This window comes from Acomys russatus, chromosome 25, assembly GCF_903995435.1.
Source record: "Acomys russatus chromosome 25, mAcoRus1.1, whole genome shotgun sequence".
Lineage (NCBI taxonomy): Eukaryota > Metazoa > Chordata > Mammalia > Rodentia > Muridae > Acomys > Acomys russatus.
Window position 1 is genome coordinate 28,079,500 of NC_067161.1, and position 20,895 is coordinate 28,100,394.

At 46.7% G+C, this 20,895-nt stretch overlaps 1 protein-coding gene across 2 annotated transcripts in view; it reads right to left on the minus strand.

Annotated features, from left to right (window-relative positions):
- Positions 1–1,239: 1,239 nt before the first annotated feature.
- The window catches only part of Cyfip2 (cytoplasmic FMR1 interacting protein 2), a 102,869-nt gene continuing 83,213 nt past the window's right edge, over positions 1,240–20,895 (minus strand). For both annotated transcript variants that reach the window (XM_051167220.1, XM_051167219.1), the window contains 5 exons: positions 14,242–14,314; positions 13,414–13,508; positions 5,884–6,122; positions 4,040–4,187; positions 1,240–1,670 (listed from right to left, as the gene is read on the minus strand). In XM_051167220.1, coding sequence (XP_051023177.1) covers positions 1,503–1,670; positions 4,040–4,187; positions 5,884–6,122; positions 13,414–13,508; positions 14,242–14,314 — 723 coding nt within the window. In that variant the 3' untranslated portion in view covers positions 1,240–1,502. The remainder of the gene's footprint in view (positions 1,671–4,039; positions 4,188–5,883; positions 6,123–13,413; positions 13,509–14,241; positions 14,315–20,895) is intronic.

Sequence of the window (20,895 nt, forward strand, 5' to 3'; positions counted from 1 at the left end):
AGGGGGGAGCATGGTTAGTCCTCTGCCTTCTCTCTGTCTCCCTAGGCTGGTAGAGGAGTAGCTCTCATCCACTTCCTATGTTTTTGGAGGCTCGGGGGGGGGGGGGGGGGAGGTTATGGCTTCCCTCTGCAGGTCAGAAGACTAGCCCTGGATCTCCTTAAAGATCTGCAATGTGTGAAGATTCTGCAGTGGGCTTTTACTTAGTCTGGGAAACAGAAGTTAATACCCCTGTGAGAGAAACTCTGCCCCAGCACTGAGCTCCAGCAAAAGAAAGAGACTAGGAAGATGAGAGCAAAAGAATAAGACAGTCCAAGAATCTTTCAGCAGCTGACGTGATTAAAATTCCAGTTTGCTCAAAGACTTTTTTTTTGTTTTGTTTTTTTTGGGGCCAGGGTGGGAGGAGGGGGTGGTGGTGGCGAGGGGGTAGTTGGAAGGTGGGTCTCAGGGTTGAAAGCTTGTTGACAAGGATTTTTCCTGTCTCCAAGATATTTTAGGCATCTGTTGAAGTAACCCTTTAAGATTTCCTTTTGGGGGGGATTTTCCTGGATGAGGTTCTGTGTTAAGCAGTCACCAATTTGGTCACTGGCTAATGTTGTGTGTAGTGCCATGACTGACCTGTCCATCCCATGTGGGCCAATGTGGAACAGGGGTGCCTCATCTTCCCACCCTGTAGATAAGGTCTAACATCTCTCTTTTGGGATCTGGAGTTTTGGCCTGTGCTGCCAGATATTTGCTTCTGCAAGATAGGCCTGGCCATTTTCTTCACCTAGTTCCCCTCAGTGTGATCTGGTTTTAAAAAGCATGATTTTCTTCTCTCTAGGACTGTTCTGCAAGGAAGAACTAGGGTGGGCCTTGGGGAGACTATGAAAGGTACCAGTCAACATCATCTATTGTCTTGACAGATTAAAACCTCTTCCTGGTTCACCGGGGGGGTCAAACTTTGGTGGAGGAATCCATACCATCTAGAGCATGAAGCCATTGTGACCAGGGACCTGGAAGGGAAAGCCACCGAAGACGAGCCAGTGAGTGGAGGCACCCGACTGGGTCAGGCTTATATCCCTGCTATCACTACATCCTCTTCTTAGTCTCTTAGAGTGCTGGACCAAATACGGATACTGGGTAGGAGGTGATGATGTTGGGAGGTGGTCTTGGGAAGTAATCACAGATGGGGTAGGCAGCTGCAGGATGGAAACAGTAGCTCTTAGATACAGTTAAGGTGGGGAAGAAGAAGAAGATGAAGAAGAAGAAGAAGAGCACACACTGTCCTGTGTTTCTGTTGTTTCTCACTTACACTATGGAAAACCTACCATGGAGGTATCATGGGAGAACATGCAGGAGCCCAGCCCATGAGAGTGTGCTGATGTATTGGGGGAAGGTTTCTTTTCTGTCCAGGCAAGTCCCATACAGTGTCAGCTGGACCTGCTGTAGGCTGACCACTGTGTTCTCAGTCCTGCTCCTCCTCCTCCTCCTCCTCTAGGTTGAAGGTCTGCAGGACTTTCTGCCTAGCAGGTGGTGGCCAGTGACTGGTGGATCGGGGGCTGGAAGCAGCGCACGTGCTCCACGGTGGAGCTGTCTGTCTCCACGGACTTCATGTATTTGTTCAGGATGGCAAAAACCTCATTGTTCAAGATCTGGTACTTCCTGATGCGGTCAGCCATCTTCTTCAGGGGCTGTAAAAGGATGAGGGTGCTTAGGTTAGGATGGGAATAAGGGGAGAGGTGGAGAGGGGGCTGGTGTCCAGGTTCTTGGCGCTTCAGTGGTCCTATTTCTCTATTCTTTAGAGGTCTCTATGGTTCCCAAATAAAAGGCTAAAGGTTATTTACAACCTTTGCAAGTTTCAAGGCTGACAATAAGACTACCATAATCAAAACAGTGCAGTACTGTTATGAAGACCAATGAAATAGAATAGAAAGGAACTCTGTATCGAGTCAAATGGCTCTGAACAGGATGACAAGACCATCTGGAGCATGCGTGTGTCAGGGGCAACCTTTCCAACAAATGCTGAGAAGACTGGATATACCTGCATGCAGATGAATGCCAGATTTCATCTTTTTGTTTCGTTTTTCGAGACAGGGTTTCTCTTGTAGTCTTGGCTGTCCTGGACTCTGTAGACCAGACTGGGCTTGAACTCACAGCGATCTGCCTACTTCTGCCTCCTGAGTGCTGGGATTAAAGGCGTATGCCACCATGCTCGGCTTTAGACTTAATTTTATATACTGTATCCAAGAATAAGTTGGACACAGATAAAAGACTTTAACATGAGTCAAACTATGAAGTGTGTGGAAGAAAGCGCAGGAGTGAATCTTCATGATGTTGGATTTGGCAGTGATTTTTTTGTTTTGTTTTGTTTTGGGCTATGGCACCAAAGTCACCAGCAGCCAATGCAGAGTGAAATGAAGACCTCTGTCCTCTGTGCATTAAAAGATACCATCAACGGAATGAAAGAGAGCACTTGTAAAACAGGTAAGAAATTGTTATTCTGAATACACAAAGTGCTATATAATACAGGGCGGGTAAGATGGCTCAGTGGGTAACAGTGCTTGCTGCCAATCGATCCTTAGACCCCACATGCTGGAACTGACTTTGGTAAGTTGGCCTCAGACCTGCCATGTGTTTTGGCAGGTATGCTTCTCCAAACATGCATGCATACACACGAAGGAAATAAAGATGTGAAAAGCAGCAATTAAAATTTGGAGAAAAGACTTAAAGGCATTTCTCTACAGAAAATGTGCAAAGGCCCAATATTACCCAGAACTTTATATTCTTGGGTGCTACTGGTGGGACGGCACAGTGGTGCATCCATCAGGGAAAACAGTATGATTGTATCTCAAGAAATTGAAGAGAATTACTAGATGGCCCAGCACTTAGACTTTGAGTATATATTCCAAAAAAAAAAAAAAAAAAACTGGAAGGAGAGACTCAGTCAGGTGCCTCAGATGCCTAAGTTCACAGCTATTTCTAGTCACTAAAGGTAAATGCAAGGCAAGGGTCCACCAGTGGATTGTGTTTTTCATAAGATGAAATGCTAGTTAACTATAAAAGATTGGGGTTTCTGACACACTATAGCATGGATAAGCCTTATGAAATCAGCCAGCCACAAAATGACAGATACTGCATTACTCCGCTCATATATAAGGTACACAGAGTCCATAGATTTGTAGGCAGGAATTATTTAAGTGGACACAGAGCGTCAGTAGGAGACAGTGTAACTGGCTGGGGCATGGTGGTGGTGGTGGTAGTGATGATGGGTACCTGACACTCTGAGGGTATTTAAAGTAACACTGAAATGCATACCAAGAAATGGTTACTTACAATAACCACAACCCTCAAAACCCTTCTTTTTGTGACCCATTAACACAGCTCCTCATGTTGTGGTGACCCCCAGCCATAAAAGTATTTCACTGCTACTTCCTAACTGTAATCCTGCTACTGTTATGAATTATAATGTGAATATCTGATGCAGGACACCCGATATGCCACCCCTGTGAAAAGGTCATTTGAACCCCTGCAGGGGTCATGACCCACAGGTTGAGAACCCCTGTGCTAGACACTCCCATATGCCTCTATGCTGTGTGGTAGCAGCTGCTCCCTGTGTCTAGAGTCCCCGCAGACTACCTGCCCCACATACTGCTTGCTGGCCATCCTCCCCAAGCCCCAGCTCCCAGGAAGACTTCTGACCTTGCCCCTCCCATTGCTGTTTAGTTTAAGGGTTCTTTTTCTCACAGCACCTACCTCCCCACCCCCCAGTGCCTGCCATGGCTGTAGTGTCCAGACTGCTGTGGCCATGGTGGCCAGCACCAACAGGGGCTGCTTGGGACAGGGAAGGGACATTTGAGGCCAGGAACCCAGGCTTGCATCACAGGGTTATTACCCAATCTATCATAGCATGTTACATATGGGCAGGCCTTTCCCAAGCAGCTCCCCGATTCTGTGTGTCTGTGTGCAGACATCAGCCTGCATTAAGCATGTAATCCTCTGCCTTCCTGAAGATGTGGCCTGCTGCCAGGCCTGGCTTCCCAGGCCAGCCTTATCGGCTTACCACGTTCTTGATGATTTCATCCTTCCCGTCCTGCCTCTGCACCTTCAGCAGATGGTAGCAGAAATCAAACAGGTCAAAGCGCCGCTGCTGGCCCAGCAAGACGATGATGGAGCAGCCAGCCCAGTTCAAGCCGTCACCAAAGCACTGCCTGGGGTCGGAGGGAAGCAAAGGGTGAGAAGCAGAGGAGAAACATCCTCCTTGTGAAAGCCAGAAACAAGTACAGCGGCTGAGCAGGCCTGCACAGGTTGGTTATGACCTTTCCTTTGTAAAGGAGGTAGAAAGACATATGAGGGTGGGTTTTGCGTTGTTTCTAGGGGTGTTGGTTACATTATGAGTCCTTCTAACCACAGAGGGGTGTTGATCCCCAAGGAAACAACAGTCAGCTTGGAGAAAAAGATGATTTTATAAAGAGTGCAATCAGACTCTGCCCCCCCAACCCCCACCCCTGTGTGTGTGTGTACCTACGTGTGGAGGCCAGAGATTGATGTCCCGTATCATCGTCGATTGGTCTCCAGTTTCGCACATAGTCTCTCCCTAAATCTGGCTTGCCAACGCAGTGAGACTAGCTGGTCCATGAACTTTCAGACATCCTCCTGTCTCAGTGTCTGGAGTGTCAGGATTACAGGGGCGCATACTACCTTACTTGGCTTCTTTGAAATGTGTATTTTTAATCACGTGTCTGGGTATGGATGTGCACACATGCGTGCGGATGTGCAGGTGCCCACAGGAGGCAGAGGCCAATGTCAACAGGTCCTGTGGGAGCTGTGAGTCATCTAAAATACATACTAGGATCTGAATTCTCATTCTCTGCAATAGCAGTATGGTGCTCTTAGCCACTGAGCTCTCTCTCCAGCTCTTGCCCTGGCTTTTAAAGGCGGCTTCCGGTCCTTACAGCTTGTACTGAGCCATCTCTTCAACTCTAATCAGGCTCTGGGACTCACGCAGCCAATCACCGAGACCAGTCAGGAGGCTGTGTTGGCTGCACGGGGTTAAGAGCAGACATGGTGGGTTGGAGGTAGGCCAAGAGAGTCCATGGGGCTCTCATAAAGTCCTATGTAGGCCTCAATTCCCGAGAGACAAGTGGATGTCTGTAGGGTCGTCCTTATGTCATTTACTTTGTTCTAAAGCAGTAGACCAGGCGACCCTGGACAGGTCCCCTGTTTTCCCATTACAGGGTTGGAAGGACACAGCCCCACAACTTGCTGGTCTTTCTCTTCCCATCCCAGCACTACTTCCCCAGGGAACCCTGATCAGCCCCTCTCTTCACCTTTCTTCCCTGCTTCTAGTCCCCAAAGTCGCCTTGGCCACACCACTGGCAGCATAAAGCTAGACGGGTGCAGGAGGAAGGGGGCGGGGCTCTGGTGGCAGGACTGGGTAATCCAAAAGGCAGTGGTGAGGGGGATGCTGAGGGACTAGAAGGCTGGCATTCACTGAGCCCCTTCTTGCCTTTCGCTCTTCAGTCTCATTTCTGCTGACAGCCATTGACTGATTTTCCTGGACTGCCCGCTCCCCTTCACAAACCCCATCTCAGATACAGTCACAGCGTCAGTTCTGGCCTGAGAATTCAGGCTTGACAACTCACCCAGGCTCCATTCTCTGGTGTCTACATCCCACCCTTGTCTCCAACTGACCTTGTCTGACACTTTGACACAGGTACTTCTATATTCTGTTTGGCCCCTTTAACCTCTGGAGGCTATGAACAGTCCACTGTTGCCATGCCCAGCACTGTCTCAGTGACCAATATGCTTGGTATCACTGTCGATGGCACTTCATTCAGCTCCTGGCCTCTTTTCTAGCTAGCCCAAGGCATCCCAGTGGTGAGGAATGGGAGAGGGTGAACTCACTCAGCCGTGAACTCGTTGGTCCCCACCGGGATACAGTAGACAAACTGCATGGCGCTCCACAGCCGGTGGAACTCAACACACTCATCCACATGCATGACGCCATTGGTAGGTGGCGGGCCCCTCCAGATAGGGTCCTGCAGGTAGCTCCGAATTCGGGTCAGGATGACCTCGAACATGGACAGGCCACAGCAGAGTCGCTCCTTGGTCAGCAGGTCACCCTCCCGAGCGATGGCGATTTGCTGGGATGGGAAGGGAATATTAACATTGCATCCACACCTGAGATCCCATCTGCTCCACTTGCACTAGAGTCCCAAACACTGGTGCTAGCCACATCTAGAACTTGTTCACTAGGACTGGTACCCTGCCTAGCAAGGCACTGAGTATAAGAACCTGAGGGCATAAAGACTTGTAACTGTCACTTGTGGCAAATAATACCCAGGCACCATCAATAGAAGACTGACTTTAGAAAATTATCTGACCACATCCTGGTCTCAAAGGCTGGTTGGGGCAGAGGAGATGGCTCAGTGCAAGTACAAGGGCCCAAGTTCTATCCTCCAGAGCCCACATTAATAATCCAGGCATGATGTACGTGCCTGTAATTGAGGCACTGGAGAGGCCAGGATGGCTAATTAGGTACACAGAAGTCAGAAGTAGTCCTATCAGTTTTGTAATGTAACACAACTAAGAGTGAGTGGCACACCAGGCTCCACCAGGCTCCAGATGAATGGTGACTTTTATACATTATCATTTCTGTTTCACAGATAAGGAAACTGACACTTAGAGGTATAGCTAAGGAAAGGTATAAAGCTTGGGCTCTGCTCAATGTACCTTAGTTTTACAAGTTAAATTTTGAAGTGAAGTCAGTAAGTTGGAGAAAATGACACTACAGTCCGCTCAAACACGAGCACCATGCCACAGATGAACAGTGCATACGGGCATATGTGTGTGAGTATGTGCATATAGGAAACATTTAGAAGGAGTCAAGTTACTTGTGGGTATGGATGGACTGGGAGAAATGGGTAAGCTTTTCACTTTTAAAATAGTTTTTGTACCATGTAATGTGCTAGAAGGAGCGTATGCTACTGTTTTAAAATTTGCCACTGACTTCAGAGAACTATTTTTGCTAGCTAGAAGCCCTTCTTAGACAGCGGCGAATGGTCTCTATTAGTAACTCAAACAAACTTCTCATATGTTCCTGGCTACTGCATATCAAGTAATCAGACAGGCAGACAGGCACATCAAACACACGGACCATGTCTCCCAACTGTCTGCGCCTGGAGTGAAAACATCTAAGAGCAAAGGTGCGGAAAGCCATCTGCAAAGCACATATTAAAATCCAAGGTCAGAGTCGGGTCTTTTCATCTGGGAACAAAGCTAAAGAAAGCTGGCTTCTGAGACAGCCCAGATCCACATGACATATGTGGGATCGACTCCCAGTGGGAGGAAGGGTTCTCAGGGGCCCATTCCACAGGGAACTGGAAGAGACCACCTGACCTCTGCTACAAAGCTCTCTTCCTTGGAGACGTTCCCCTCCCCCAACAACAGAGGGCAGCATCCAAGTGATTCCAAGGAAGGAAATAAAATCAGGAAGTAGAGCCTGTGATGAACATAGACCAGGATTGTAGTTGTCATGGCAACTACAAGGTGAAACAGCTTAGGGAGAAAATGAGTTGGAGAAGAGTTGGCAGATATGTGTTTGAAACACAAAGAGGAGGGCACCCTCTCTGATTCTTGTAGAATCAACTGGATTCCATAGGCAGACACAGGTCATGACACGGGAGGCCACTCAAGCTGCCACCGGTAGCTAGAAAAAGCTCTTGAAGGTATCATAAGCTTGGTCCCTGATTCTGTTCTATCGTGTTTATTCTGTTTCTGATCAGCTCTTCACATGCGAAAAACATGGTGCCCTGAAGATGATCAGTAAAGGACCCATGTAGGTTCTCGTCATCGGCAAGTTGAAGGACTTCTGACATTCTAATTAGTCTGCTGTCTGTCTGAATTCTGAATCAGCAGCATCTGAGGACCCTGGTTTGAGGGTGAGTAGGTAAAAACATTGGCAAATGATTTGTATAAAACCTGTGGTTTGACTTTCAGCGCCCTGTCCACTAAAGCCAATGAAAGGGGCTTTGTCCCTTCTAAGGAAGTGTTCACTTTTCCATTTCTTTCTGTCAACCACAAAAGTAATATACATTCACTGGGTAAAGTTTAGGGAAAAATTTAAATAACACATAAGAAAGACAATATTCTACTTACCCCATTACCCAGAGATGAGCTTTCTTAAAACACAGATACATGAAGACTGTTTGCAGTTATGAATATGTATACGTGCACATACATAGAAGATCATCTATATTACATTTTTGCATAACATATCTCTAATTTAGAAACTCATTTCCATAATACATTCAGTGCCATGGTATTTAGATCGCTATCTAAAAACAGCCTCTGATAAACGTATTGAGTTCTCTACCCTCGCTGGTTAAATTGTTCGCAAATCTTCAATGTTGAGGGCAATTCTAAAGCAACTGCCGGTGGACACGACATTTTGTGAGCATTGTGTCCTGTCATGTTGTTGGATAACTCTCTAGTCTTAGTGGGCGTCAGCAAATGTAAATATTTTTTAAAGATTTTGCTAGCTGGATGGTAGTGGAGCGTGTCTTTAATCCCAGCGCTTGGGAGGCAGAGGCCGGGGGGATCTCTGTGAGTTGGAGGCCACCCAGGTGTACAGATCGAGTTCCAGAACAGCCAAGGCTACATAGAAAAACTCTGTCTCAAAAAGCAAAACAAACAAACAAAAAAGTGTTTTGCTGTATAATAGTGAATGAGCCTCAAGTTGGTTGGCCAAATGAGTTCCCAAGTGATGCCCATTGGCATCTCACCACTCAAGTGCTCTAAAGAAAAACATCTTTACCAAATGGAGAGAGGAGAAACTATCTTGACCTTGGCCTTCACACTTTTTCTGAACTTTTTCTGCTTGTTGCCATTGCCTTTTAATGTGATTGTTTGTTTTTGCCTTTTTTAGTATATCACTTTGTGTGTGCAAGTATTGCTTTGCATGTGGAGGTCAGAGGTCAACTTTGGGTTCCATTATCTGATCTTTGTCTATATTTTGAGACAGGGTCTTTTACTGAACTTGGAGCTCGCTGCATGGCTAGGCTGGCTGCCAGCAAACCCCTGAGATCTGCCTGTCCCCTCTTCTGCTGCTGGGGTGACAGGTGTGTTACCACCTCTGGCTCCTACATGGGTGCTGGGGATCTGAACACAGGTCTTCATGCTTGCACAGAAAGCACTTCACCCAGTGAATGATGGATGATTCCAGCCCTCATTGACTTTTTATATGGAAAAAAAAAAAAAAAGCCATCTAGTATTTAATGCAAATTCAGCCAGCTTGTGGTTTGTTCTAATGTATAAAGGGTGGTGCTTAAAGGAGCTTAGGTGTCTTTTCGGCTCCTCCACCTCTTTCATGGAGAACTCCGATTACATGAAATACCTGATCACGTGCATAGATTCTCAATATTCTTTCCTATGGCCCTTTGCATTATCTGGAATTCTGATTTATCCCTTATCAGTCAGGGAATGCAGACCCTGCCACATTCTGTGCGTGTGTGGATGCACACACATGTAAATTTGCTAACTTTCCCTCAGACATCAACGAGGACAGGCTTTCCTGCCGTTTCCTCTGTAACATGCAAACGGCTGAGCCCTGAAAGTGCAGGTGAATTCAGACAGAAAGCAGACATGAACCACTACCGTGAGTGCTTGGGGAGAAAACAAGGCACATAATCATTTTGACCAAGTGGGATGTCAGCAAAGTTCACCCTAGTTTGCTCAGAAACAAAAGCAGACAACATGCTGCTCAGGCCTCCGGTTCAAATCTGCCCCAACAGTTTCCTCTTTTTTCCCCTGACCCAGACACAATAGAGAACAAGGTCCAGCAGGGAAGACCTAGCTGGCCAGCCTCAGTGTTCCCAACTTGTTAGTGTGTGTGTATGTGTGTGGGGTTTTTTTTTTTGCCTATGTGTTGATGAAATTGTGTTTATTACTGTTGATTTCTATGCATTTAGTGCGTGTGCACACACACACATGTGTATTTGGCACATAGGTTTTGGTTCAGAGGACAACTTGCATCAAGTCATCCCTTCTATCATGTGGGGCCGGAGGCTCAAACAGCCTGGGTAGGCTTGGTAGCAAGTGCCTTCACCTACTGAGCCATCTCACTGGCCCCAAGCTTTCTTTTTTAATTTAGCTTTCTTTCTCACATATTACCTACACACACTGACGAGGAACAGTGTCCCTGGATCCTGCCCTGTAATCTTGTCTCCATCCCTCTTTTTCACCCCCTAGTAATCCCTGATTCTACTTTCAGGCCCCATCACAGAATTAGACTATTCCCTGAGAAGTAGGGTGACTTATCAGACTGCCAAGTCCTCTCTCACTAGGCTCCTGTTTAATGTTCAACGCTGGATAAACTGAGATTTCTGTCAGTTGCAAGGCAGTGGCGTGCACAGCTGTTAGTGGGAACACAAGCCCCTCAGGCTCACAGAGCTGCATTCTTGCAGGATGACACTCCGAGGGCAGCAGGCATGCCAGCCTGCCACTGGCTTGGGGGATTTCTCCCTAAAAGGAAATCATTTTAGAGAATCTCCTCTGTCCAACCTCTGCTGCCAAACAAGTGGGAAGACTACAGTGTCCGAGCTTCCTGCTGTGAGCTAAAGACCCAAACACCTCCTATGGTTTACAGTGGGAGCCTGATGTGGTGGCCTCTCATATTGACACCTGTGCAGATGGGACTTAGGGCATTATGGAGAGTGGCTCCCTCTTGTCCTCTGCTGATAGGGTGGGCTCTTCTGACCATGGTGATAAGCTCAGAAAGAATCCTGAGTCCAAGGGTGGCTTTAAATCCTGAGCTGCGATGGTAGTGAGTGTGGCCAGCAATACAAAGCAACTGGGTCATCTCTATAGTGTCCCACACCTCCTCATCCCCTGCCTGCTTCCAAATGGGAGGCCCACTTAAATCAACTTGAAGGGAAACAGAAGCAGACATTTTGGTGCCTCTCCGCCCGCCCATCCCCCATTTCTCCTCTGTCCTGCCTCGTACAGAGTCTGCGAGTGCTCTGAAGGCAAGCATCCTCTCTTACTCAATTCAGTGTCCACAGTAACTGGCACCATTTTTAAAAAGTTATTTCTTACAGATTCAGCATGAGCCCAGGAGACTTTGAAGACATAAGAACATTATAGATAAAACTCAAATCATTGTTGGTTCTTCGTCCTCCCATTCAGTCTCTAGCCCTGTCTTGCTTCAGAGGTCACCACCATGGTGCACAGGTGTGCTCGCTTGTTTTATGTCAACTTAACACAAGCTAAAGTCGTATCAGAGAATAGGGAACCTTAATTAAGAAAATGCTGCCATAAGACTGGACTGTAGTAATTAAACACCACCAAACCAAATAACCCAATTGAGAAATGGGGCTCAGAACTAAAGGGAGAATTCTCAACAGAGGAATATCGAATGGCTGAGAAATACTTAAAGAAATGCTCAACCTCCTTAGTCATCAGAGAAATGCAAATCAAAACAACACTGAGATTCCATTTTACACCCATCAGAATGGCTAAGATCAAAAATTCAAGTGACACTATATGCTGGCGAGGATGTGGAGAAAGAGGAACACTCCTTCATTGCTGGTGGGAATGCAAACTAGTACAACCACCTTAGAAATCTATCTGGTGCTATCTCAGAAAAATGGGAATAGGGCTTCCTCAAGACCCAGCTATTCTACTCCTTGGAACATACCCAGAAAATGCTCCACCACACAACAGGGACATATGCTCAACCATGTTCATAGCTGCTTTATTCATAATAGACAGAACATGGAAACAGCCTAAGTGTCCCTCAGTAGAAGAATGGATAAAGAAACTGTGGTACATTTACACTATGGAATACTACTCAGCTATTAAAAACAAGGAATTCCTGAAATTTGTGGACAAATGGATTTCTAGTTTATAGAAATTATTGTAATGAGTGAGTTCACTCAGAAGCAGAAAGACTCACTTATATCAAGACACTAGACCAAGGGGCATGTCCCATGAAAGTCTTCACATACCAGGAAAGTGGGTCAGAGGGGAGGACATTCTATTGGGACTTTAGGTGAGAGAATCATAGAATGGGGAAATGGAAGGATCCAGAGGGTTCTAGAAACCTACAAGAACATTATGACACGTGGATCTGGGTCCAGGGGTCCTGCTCAAATTATGGCACCAGCCAAGGACAATATAGGCAGTAAACTTTGAACCCCTACCTAGGTCTAGCTGATGGACAGGACATTCTCCACCATTGAGTGGATAGTGGGGACTGACTTTCACCTGAACTCTGGTGCCCCATTTTTGACCACGTCCCCTTGATGGGGAGGCCTGGTGGCACTCAGAGGAAGGATAGCAGGCTACCGAGAAGAGACTTGATACCCTATGAGCATATACAGGAGGAGGAGGTCCCCCTCAGTAACAGACATAGGGGAGGGGAGTAGGGGGAAAGTGGGAGGGAGGGAGGAATGGGAGGATAAAGGAATGGGCTAATAATTTAGATGTAATATGAATAAATTAATAAAATATTTTTAAAAAGATTGGACTGTAGGTAAGCCTGTAGGGCATCTTCATAATTAGTAATTGATGGGGGAGGGCCCAGCCCACTATGGAGCAGATCACCATCCCTGGGCTAGTGGCCTTGGCTTCTATAAAAAAGCAGGCTGAGCAAGCCATGAAGAGCAAGGCAGAAAGCAGCACTCCTCCATGGTCTCTGCACCACACCCTGCCTCCTCACTCCTGCCCTGACTTTCTTTAACAATGAACAAGGATATGGAAGTATAAGCCAAGCAAACCTTTCCTCCTGCTGTGTTTTGTCACAGCAATAGAAATCGTAAGGCAATTGGGTTTGGAACATTCCAGACGTTTTTAGGGGACATTTTATTTACATGCTTTTGGTGTGTGGATGTTTTGAAAATGCCATGGGAAATGTAACTTGAATTTAAGATCTAGACACATTGAATGGTGCACTTAAATGTAATTTTTCCTTTCCATCCTTATGGATTTAATAATGCTAAATCTACCAGCACAGTGTGCCTACACAGGATGCCACACACAGCCAGACCAACACCTTGTAGACAGCAAACCATGTGACCACAGCTTCTCCTGATCTTGGGTTTCTTGAGAAAGATACCTGGATGTGCAGTGTGGACTGAAGAGTGTGTGGAGTTTTAATTTTGATAGACCGTGTTGCAGAATTCCTGGCACCTGGAAGGGGAGTGATGGGTACCATTTTATGTAGACCCCCTTCCCTCTTTCTTAGCATCGCTCACAACAGGGGATGGAGAAGAAAAAACTCAAGGCCAAGAGGAAATAAACCTCATCCCAGCCTGTATGGTACTGGATACACTCTTCCCTTCTATGTGCCTCAGTTTCCCTATGTAAAATGATGAGGCTGGACCCCCAAATTCTCCATTCTTGGGATCTTTTGGGCCCACAATACAAGGTTTGTACCTGAGGTGTCCCCAGCCGCTCTATCAGGGGGACCAGGTGAAGTGGGGCGTATTTGGCTTCCAGGCGCTTCATTCGGACTTCCAGGCGCTCCCCCTCTGCAGAAGGGGCAAAGGAAGAGAAAGTGGGTGTGTGGTTCAGGGAGGAAGACTTCTCAGAGGACCTGATGCTGTCACGGCACCCCCAAACTTAGAGCATGCAGAACTTTGTCCTTGGTTCTGCAGGCTGTGGTGGGATCCTCGTGAGGGATTATCTTCCTATGAGCTTAGATCAGTGACAGAACCATCTGAATCGTGAAGCGGTGAGTTCCCTACCACTTGAGGAGTTGACTCCAAGGCTAGATTGTGTGACATGGTATGGCTAACCTCAAAAGAAGAAGGCCTAGGGTGCCACTTCCAATCCCTTAATGATTCCACAGGCATCCAAAACTTTAAGCTCCTTCCCAGATGACTACAGTCTGAGTTGACTGGGATTAGGAAGTGAGCATAGGGTAGGGGAACTGTGAAGACCCGAGTTCAAATCTCCAGAAGTATATAAAAGGTGGACAGAGTAGCGTGCGTCTGTAATCCCGACACTCTATAGCAAAGACGGGAGGTGGAGTCAGGAGACTTCCTAGAAGTTTGTAGGTCAACTAGCCAGGGACACACAGTGGCAAACAACAAAGAGGCCGTGTTTCAAACAAACTGAAAAGTGAAGATGACATCAGTGGTTGTCCTCTGACCTCCATGTGCATCCTATGGCATATATGTGTCCATATGTATACTGATATTTTCTTAAGTGAGTACTAATTCAAATGCCAGAGGGCTGATGATGCCGCTGCTGTCGTCTTACCTTTGATGTAGACTCGGGGCAGGATGTTTTGGAAGGGTGCAGCATGGAGCAGATCGCAGACTTCCTCCTGAGACTGCAGAGACAGAGGGGGAGAGGAAGAGAAAATGATTTTCAAGTTAAATTAGAAAGAATTCACTCCTAAAATCATGACCCCCCAGTTCTGCTGGCTCTAGTGTCCAATCCTGGGTTACTCTCATTGGCAGCATGACCTGGTCAATTGGTTTATAAATCTAACTTATTGGTTTCTCCAAGTCTATTGTCACATTGAGGATGGGACCAGAATCTGGCTCAACAGGCTGCTGTGAGGACCAGGAAAATCTGAAGCCGCATAGCTCAGTCCCAGCTGATGAAAGCCCAACACATTTTTTTTTTTTTTTTTTTTTTTTACCATCAGCATATAAGGACTTTGCTGAATAAGATGGAAGAATGATAGAGGGACCAGACAAAGCTGAGGGCTACAGGATAGAACATGTCAGCTGGGACACAGTTGAGTGTGGGGTGGGGAAGATGTCTCAGGTGGTCAAGTGCTTGACCTGAGTTTGAGCCCCAGCACTTCTGTAGAAAGCCAAGTATGATTGCTTGTGCATATAATCCCAGCATTGGTGAGACACGCAGGCAGATTCCAGGCGCTTGCTGGATAGCTAGCCTGGTCTACTTAGTGAGCTGCCTTATCCCAAAGGTCTATATCCCTAGAGTATTTTTTATCATGTTACACACCAACTGTAGGGGCTCATGGGCTTCCTCCAGCTCAGGTATGGATGAAACCCTCCATCCTGGGCATCTGGAAGAGCAGCAGTGAGGGGAATCCTGAAATACCTTCCTGAAAACTGTAAATTGCTCCACATCCCTTCTGCATCCCCCTTTTAGCATCCCTGCAGGTGATACTTTTGACTATCCCTTAGATGTTGACTTTCTCCCTAGCTCTCATCACTCAGTAACGCTCAGTACCTTCCATCTTCTAAGCCCGTGCTTCCATCAGACTTCGATGCACAGACACTTGACTCCTTGCTGGAGTCTCACTGACCACACCTGTAAGGCCGACCCCGTTCCCTTTCCCCTCCCCCTCCGCCAAGCCCTTGCTCACAGAAAGGCACAGGAATCTCATGTCTTTCACTTCTTTTGCCTCTCAAGTGCAGTTAACCTATGTTCTGTTGACCCATGTTTCTCTCGACGCTTTCCTCATTGGCTATTCTAACACTATTTACTCCTTCAGGACCGTGTTGAAGTATCTCTATTTTTAATCTTAGTCCCAGCAATAACTTATGATTAAATGCCTTGGATATGATAATTGATCAATGACCACTTAAGTGGGTAAATATTTGTTACCTCACATGAATAAATGAAGTCATCTGTCCACATGATCGTCACCCAAGCATGCAGATTACCATCCATCCATCCATCCATCCACTCACCCAGCAGATATTTACAAGACACCAGGCATGGTTCTAGGCTATGCAGAGATAATGTTGAACAAGTTAGACTGCATCTTTGCTCTCATGCCCCCTGAATTCATGTAAAGACTTATGGACACAAAGAAAATTTGAGACAGTGATCGCTCACGAGAGGGACTGAGAAGCAGGCAAGAGTTAATTTGGGAGGAGTAAAAGCTAAACACAGGATGGCTGTGGGGAAGATACCCATATAGATTCAGGCGAGCTTTCCAGTGCAAAGGGTGTAGGCAGCCAATAAGCTGAAGTAGAGCCACAAAGAGAGCCACAGTACATGCACACTGCATGAGGTTCTAAAAGGTGGGGAGCAATGACATCATGTGGGGCCTTAATGGCACGGCTTAATTATAGATTTCTCAGTGTAGAGGGGAGCTATTTAAGTCACTGCAAGTACACGTCACCCCGTCACCACACAGTCACACAGTCTTGTCTTTCTTACGCAAAGTTCCTTTGCCCTTAGGCATGCCGCCTAGAAGGCTGTCCACTCCCTGAACCATCAAGTTCTCCTCCATTCATGTGGACAAACTGATGCTACCTGAGAGCTCAGAGAAGGAAAAGAAGGCTCTAAAAGAACAAGGCAGCACTGCAGTTCATTTTACATGTCAAACTTTGACTCTGTGGGAGATGAAGGCATATTTCCTTTTCCCATTTTGAAGCCTTCCCTTCCCAAAGCTTGCAGTCTAGAGGACAAGGGAATCTTGCATGTGGCTGTCCTCCTGGCGTCTTTTCTACTTGGCAGTGCTGATTAACTAGGGGGGTGAGAAGACAAGTGGGGAGTGGACAGCCTTCCGAGAGAAGGAGGAAGGTCCCAGAGGAGGAACTACATAGCTATTTGCATAATGAGGTGGCCCCACACCTTGTGTGGGAGGTACTTGTTTGCTGTTCATTAGCTGAGATCATTGCTACAGATAGAAACAGCCAGTGGGCACAGACAAAGGCCTGTGTGAAGGACAGAACAAGCGGCCATTGTGTGGCCAGGGCTGCCGGCTGGCTTCCCTCGCCTCTGATCAGTGTCTCAAGGCAGCCCACCTGGCCACTCCCCGCTGGACAAAGTCCTTTCCTGGCCCAAGAAGCCCACCCTGCAGTGGTCTTTAACACTTGTCATTGGCTCTGTGGCCACACATGTGCCCGTCACAGAAGCTTTGTTTTTTTTCTCCTGCATGCTCTTGAACCCTCTCCTCTCCTCTGACTCCTCTGTGCATTGAGTTTTCTTTCTTCAGCTCTCAACTCCAATACCACCCCTCTGAAGGACACTTCTGGGAGCCTCCACCCCCACCCCACCCCACCCAACATGTTCCACTGTTAAATATCCATTAAGAATCACATGCTTTCCCCTTTCAGAATTTGAGCTCAGTCTGTATTTTATATTACATGTAACTGATGAATAGCTACCTCTTACTGGAATCCAACCTCCATATATAGAGACAGCTTTCCTTTATACACTGTACTGCACTTCTCGCTATACCACCAAAGATGAGCACGGAGCTGCGTATACAGCAGGTGATCAATAACTGCACAGAAGAAAAGCTGAAGGTTCAGGGGCCAGGGACATAGCTTAGGTAGTAGATGGTTGTCTAGTATCCTCGTGTTTAGGGGTGGAGGCAGGAGGATCAATACTTGAATGTCACCCTGAGCTATATAGCTAGTGTGAGGCCAGTCTGGACTACAGGAGACCCTGTCTTAAAGGAAAAAAAATTAAAGTTAGGTGTGCAGGCATGTGAGAAATTTAAGACATTAGAATGTCTCTGAGTTAGGGTCTTCCTATATGGGCCTGGACGTCTCTCCCTGTTGATGATGGAAATAAGTTCTCTTGGATCTGAACTATGAAATATTTTTAACAAATGCTTCAGAGAATAGAATATTCAAGGATTTTTACATTTTCTACCCTATTCTTTCTTATTTAAATAAAAAAACCTGTTAAGTATAGAATCACATTTTGTACATCAACTGTATATTACTCTTAAAACTAAGCTTAGGGGGAAAAAAGCAATTAATATTAAATTCAAACACCCCGCCCCAACACCCTGCTCCTGGAAAGGCAATGGGTCCTAGCCTTGGGCAGGAATGCTGCTCAGATAGGTGTAGTGTAAGTGGTGTTTGGTTTTGTTTTAGCTACACTTAGGGGCAAATCACAGAACAAAATATAAATATATCATTAAACACACACACGCACACACACTGCTGTGATAACAGAAGGCTGCAGATATCAGGAGCAGGGGGTCGTGACACTTGTTAAGTGTCACCTTCCTCATCTTAGGGTCTTCTATGGAATAGTCATAGCACCGAGTCATACTTCTGAAAACAGCTATCAGGGTTGGTGCATTTGATTACAAGCAGTGACAGCGATGAGCTAGAATCTCATCTTTCTCACCAGACAGTCCATAAATACCATGTTAAGCTGCTGTCAGGCCGAAGGTTATCTTCTTATCAAGTGTTATGGGGAAACCAGAAGAGGCAGAAATGGCAGTGATCTAGATGGGACATGCTGGGGATTCAGGGGGGTTGGTGGGGAGAGGCGCTCTTCATCATAAACACATTTGCATTGCTCAATTCATTGTCACATGTAATTAAGAGCAATGTAAGCAGAACAAGATACAGATGGTGGAGTATACAGTCCCTGAGGACACTTGGCTAGAACAGGGAGGCTATAAGAATCCAATCTTCAGGGAAGATTGCTCTTCAGGGAAGTTGAGGCACTCACTGAACACTGATATGTCCACCTACTGCCTACCTGTGTCTTCAGCTTTCAAACCCTCTGTGCACTAGGTCTCACTGTTGCCACTCTATGGGGGAGGACACTGAGACACTCAGTAATCCTGGCTTCCTACCTAGGTCCACAGAGGTATTAAGCAATGAGATATTTAGACCCAGGCCACCTCCCTTCACCACCCACAGCTGTGTGGCAGTCCACATACCAGCCAATAGCTCAGCCAATACCATTGTGTGCCTCCAATAAAGCCCATGTTGAAACGAAATCACCCATCTTCTGTTAAGCGTATTTGGAAGGGATTAGCTCACAATGTGTCACCTAGAGAGGCATCTCTACTAGGAGGACCTTCACCATATGACCCTCCTTGTCACCTCAGTTCAGCAGGGTCCGACCAGTGAAAGACAGCAGCAGCTACAACCCCTCCTAACCTTGGACCTCCTGACTTCTAGAACTGTGAGGACATCATAAACTACCAGTTTCAGATATTCAGAAAGCAGCCAAAACCCAGCTGAGGACAGGAAGTCAAAGCCAGAAAGACCAGTCCCCATGTGCACACATATAAAACTTCCTTTGATCTCACAGAGATATCTTGTTTTCATATACATTTAAAGAAGAACAGAGAGATGCCTCAGCAGGTCAAGTGTTTGCTGCACTTGCACGAGGACCTGACTGCGACCCCAGAAGCCTTGTAGAAAAGCCATGGATGGCGGTGTCACCTGTAGTCCCAGCGGTGGGAAGGCGGAGGCAGGAGGCCACCTGGGGCTTGTGAGAGACCCTATTGTATTATTTTTTAAATTTAAGATAAGTAGTGCCCGAGGAACAACATCTAAGTTTGACCTGTGACATCCACACACATTTGCACCCATCCTTCCACCCACCCTCCCCCCTACAAGAATGACAAGTCTTAAGCCACCGTGTAGTCAAATAAGCAGGAAACCATTGATATCTCCCTTCCCAGATAACCTCTATCCTGAATTTGTGTAAATAACATCTTTGCAGGCAACTCATTCTTTATAGATCTGCTGATGTGTTTCAAAAGCATTGCAACCCTCTTGCGGTCTGTCTCCACCTCCCAAATCCTCCTTCTCAATGCTCACGAAGTTCCGTAGCCATTCCCAAAGCTCCACATTCAACTTTGACCTTCTAGGTCAGTGGGTTGTCAACCTTCCTAATGCTATGAGCCTCTAATACAGTTCTTCATGTTGTGGTGACCCCGGCCATAAAATTGTGTTTGTTGCTTTTTTCACAACTGTAATTTTACTACTGTTATGAATTATAATGTAACTATGTGTTTTCTGATGGTTTTAGGTGACCCCCTTGTGAAAGGTCATTCGACCCTCAAATGTGTTTCGGCTTACTGGTTGAGAACCACCGTTCTACGAGCTTCCCAAGCTCCTCTGGGGTATACTGCATTATCTTTTCGAAGCTGGAAACCCCGCTCCATTTATTCAGGAGCCACACTAAGCTGCAGGAATGAACTGTTGGCCATAGTTCGTGTTTCTGATGCAAAGCCAACCAATGACTCCTGCTAACACTAACTGAGAATCTTCTCAGAGGGGCCACCATGCGTGGGACTGGAATTTCACATGACAAGAGAGGTCAGTGAGAAAACTGTAGAGCAGAGAGCTATAATACCATCTAGAGATAAAACCGAGGTTCCACACGTTGGCCACTAGGACGGAGGCAGGGCAGACAGTTTAAGTCTTTCTTCCGCACAGTGGTAGGATAGACTGTGCTCCAGGCTCTGTGAGGTGCAGCAGAAGCGGCAGCGAGTGAGGCAGACTGGACTCATGGTCCTTCTAAGTACAAAGGAGGAAACAAACACGTGGGGAACTCTCTAAGTACTCTGTTGGGGTGTCCACAGGGCACAACAACCTACATGTTAGTGTGCCCACAGAAGGTCAGGACATCTCAAACCAGGAGTGAGTCACTAACAGCATTTAGACACTGTGCTAGAAGGTTCCTGGAAGAGATACGTGTGGGTTGTGGTGATGGTGATGGTGACGTGATGACACGCTGGTGGATGTCAAAGACAGTAGGATCTGGCCCTGCTCTGATACAGACCTGTGATGAACGTACCTTAGTTTCTCTAGCCATGGCTCCACCTGCAGGCTCAGCCACATGGCTGGACTGCATAGCAGATGGAGAAGTTAGGTTTGACACAATTTCCTCATATTAAGCACAACGGGGGAAAGAACTATGCTTTTTCTTCTCCTGAAAGGCCCTGAAATGGAAAGCAAGCCCTCTAGCTGTGACCAATGGGAGAAAGGCCAACAGGATGTTCTCTCGGGACTACCTGGAAGTTCCACACGGCCTCTTCTAATCTGGATTGAACAACTTCCCAGAGGCATTAGAACTTTCTTGCTCTTGAACTGACACTTGCTGGTGGAGAATCAAATAGTTAGGGCAGAGTTCAGGGCTAGCTGAGGCCCTGACTTGGTAAATGAGATAGAAAAGAGGAGCTCTTGGGCACACGTGACCAAGGAAGATCTTCCC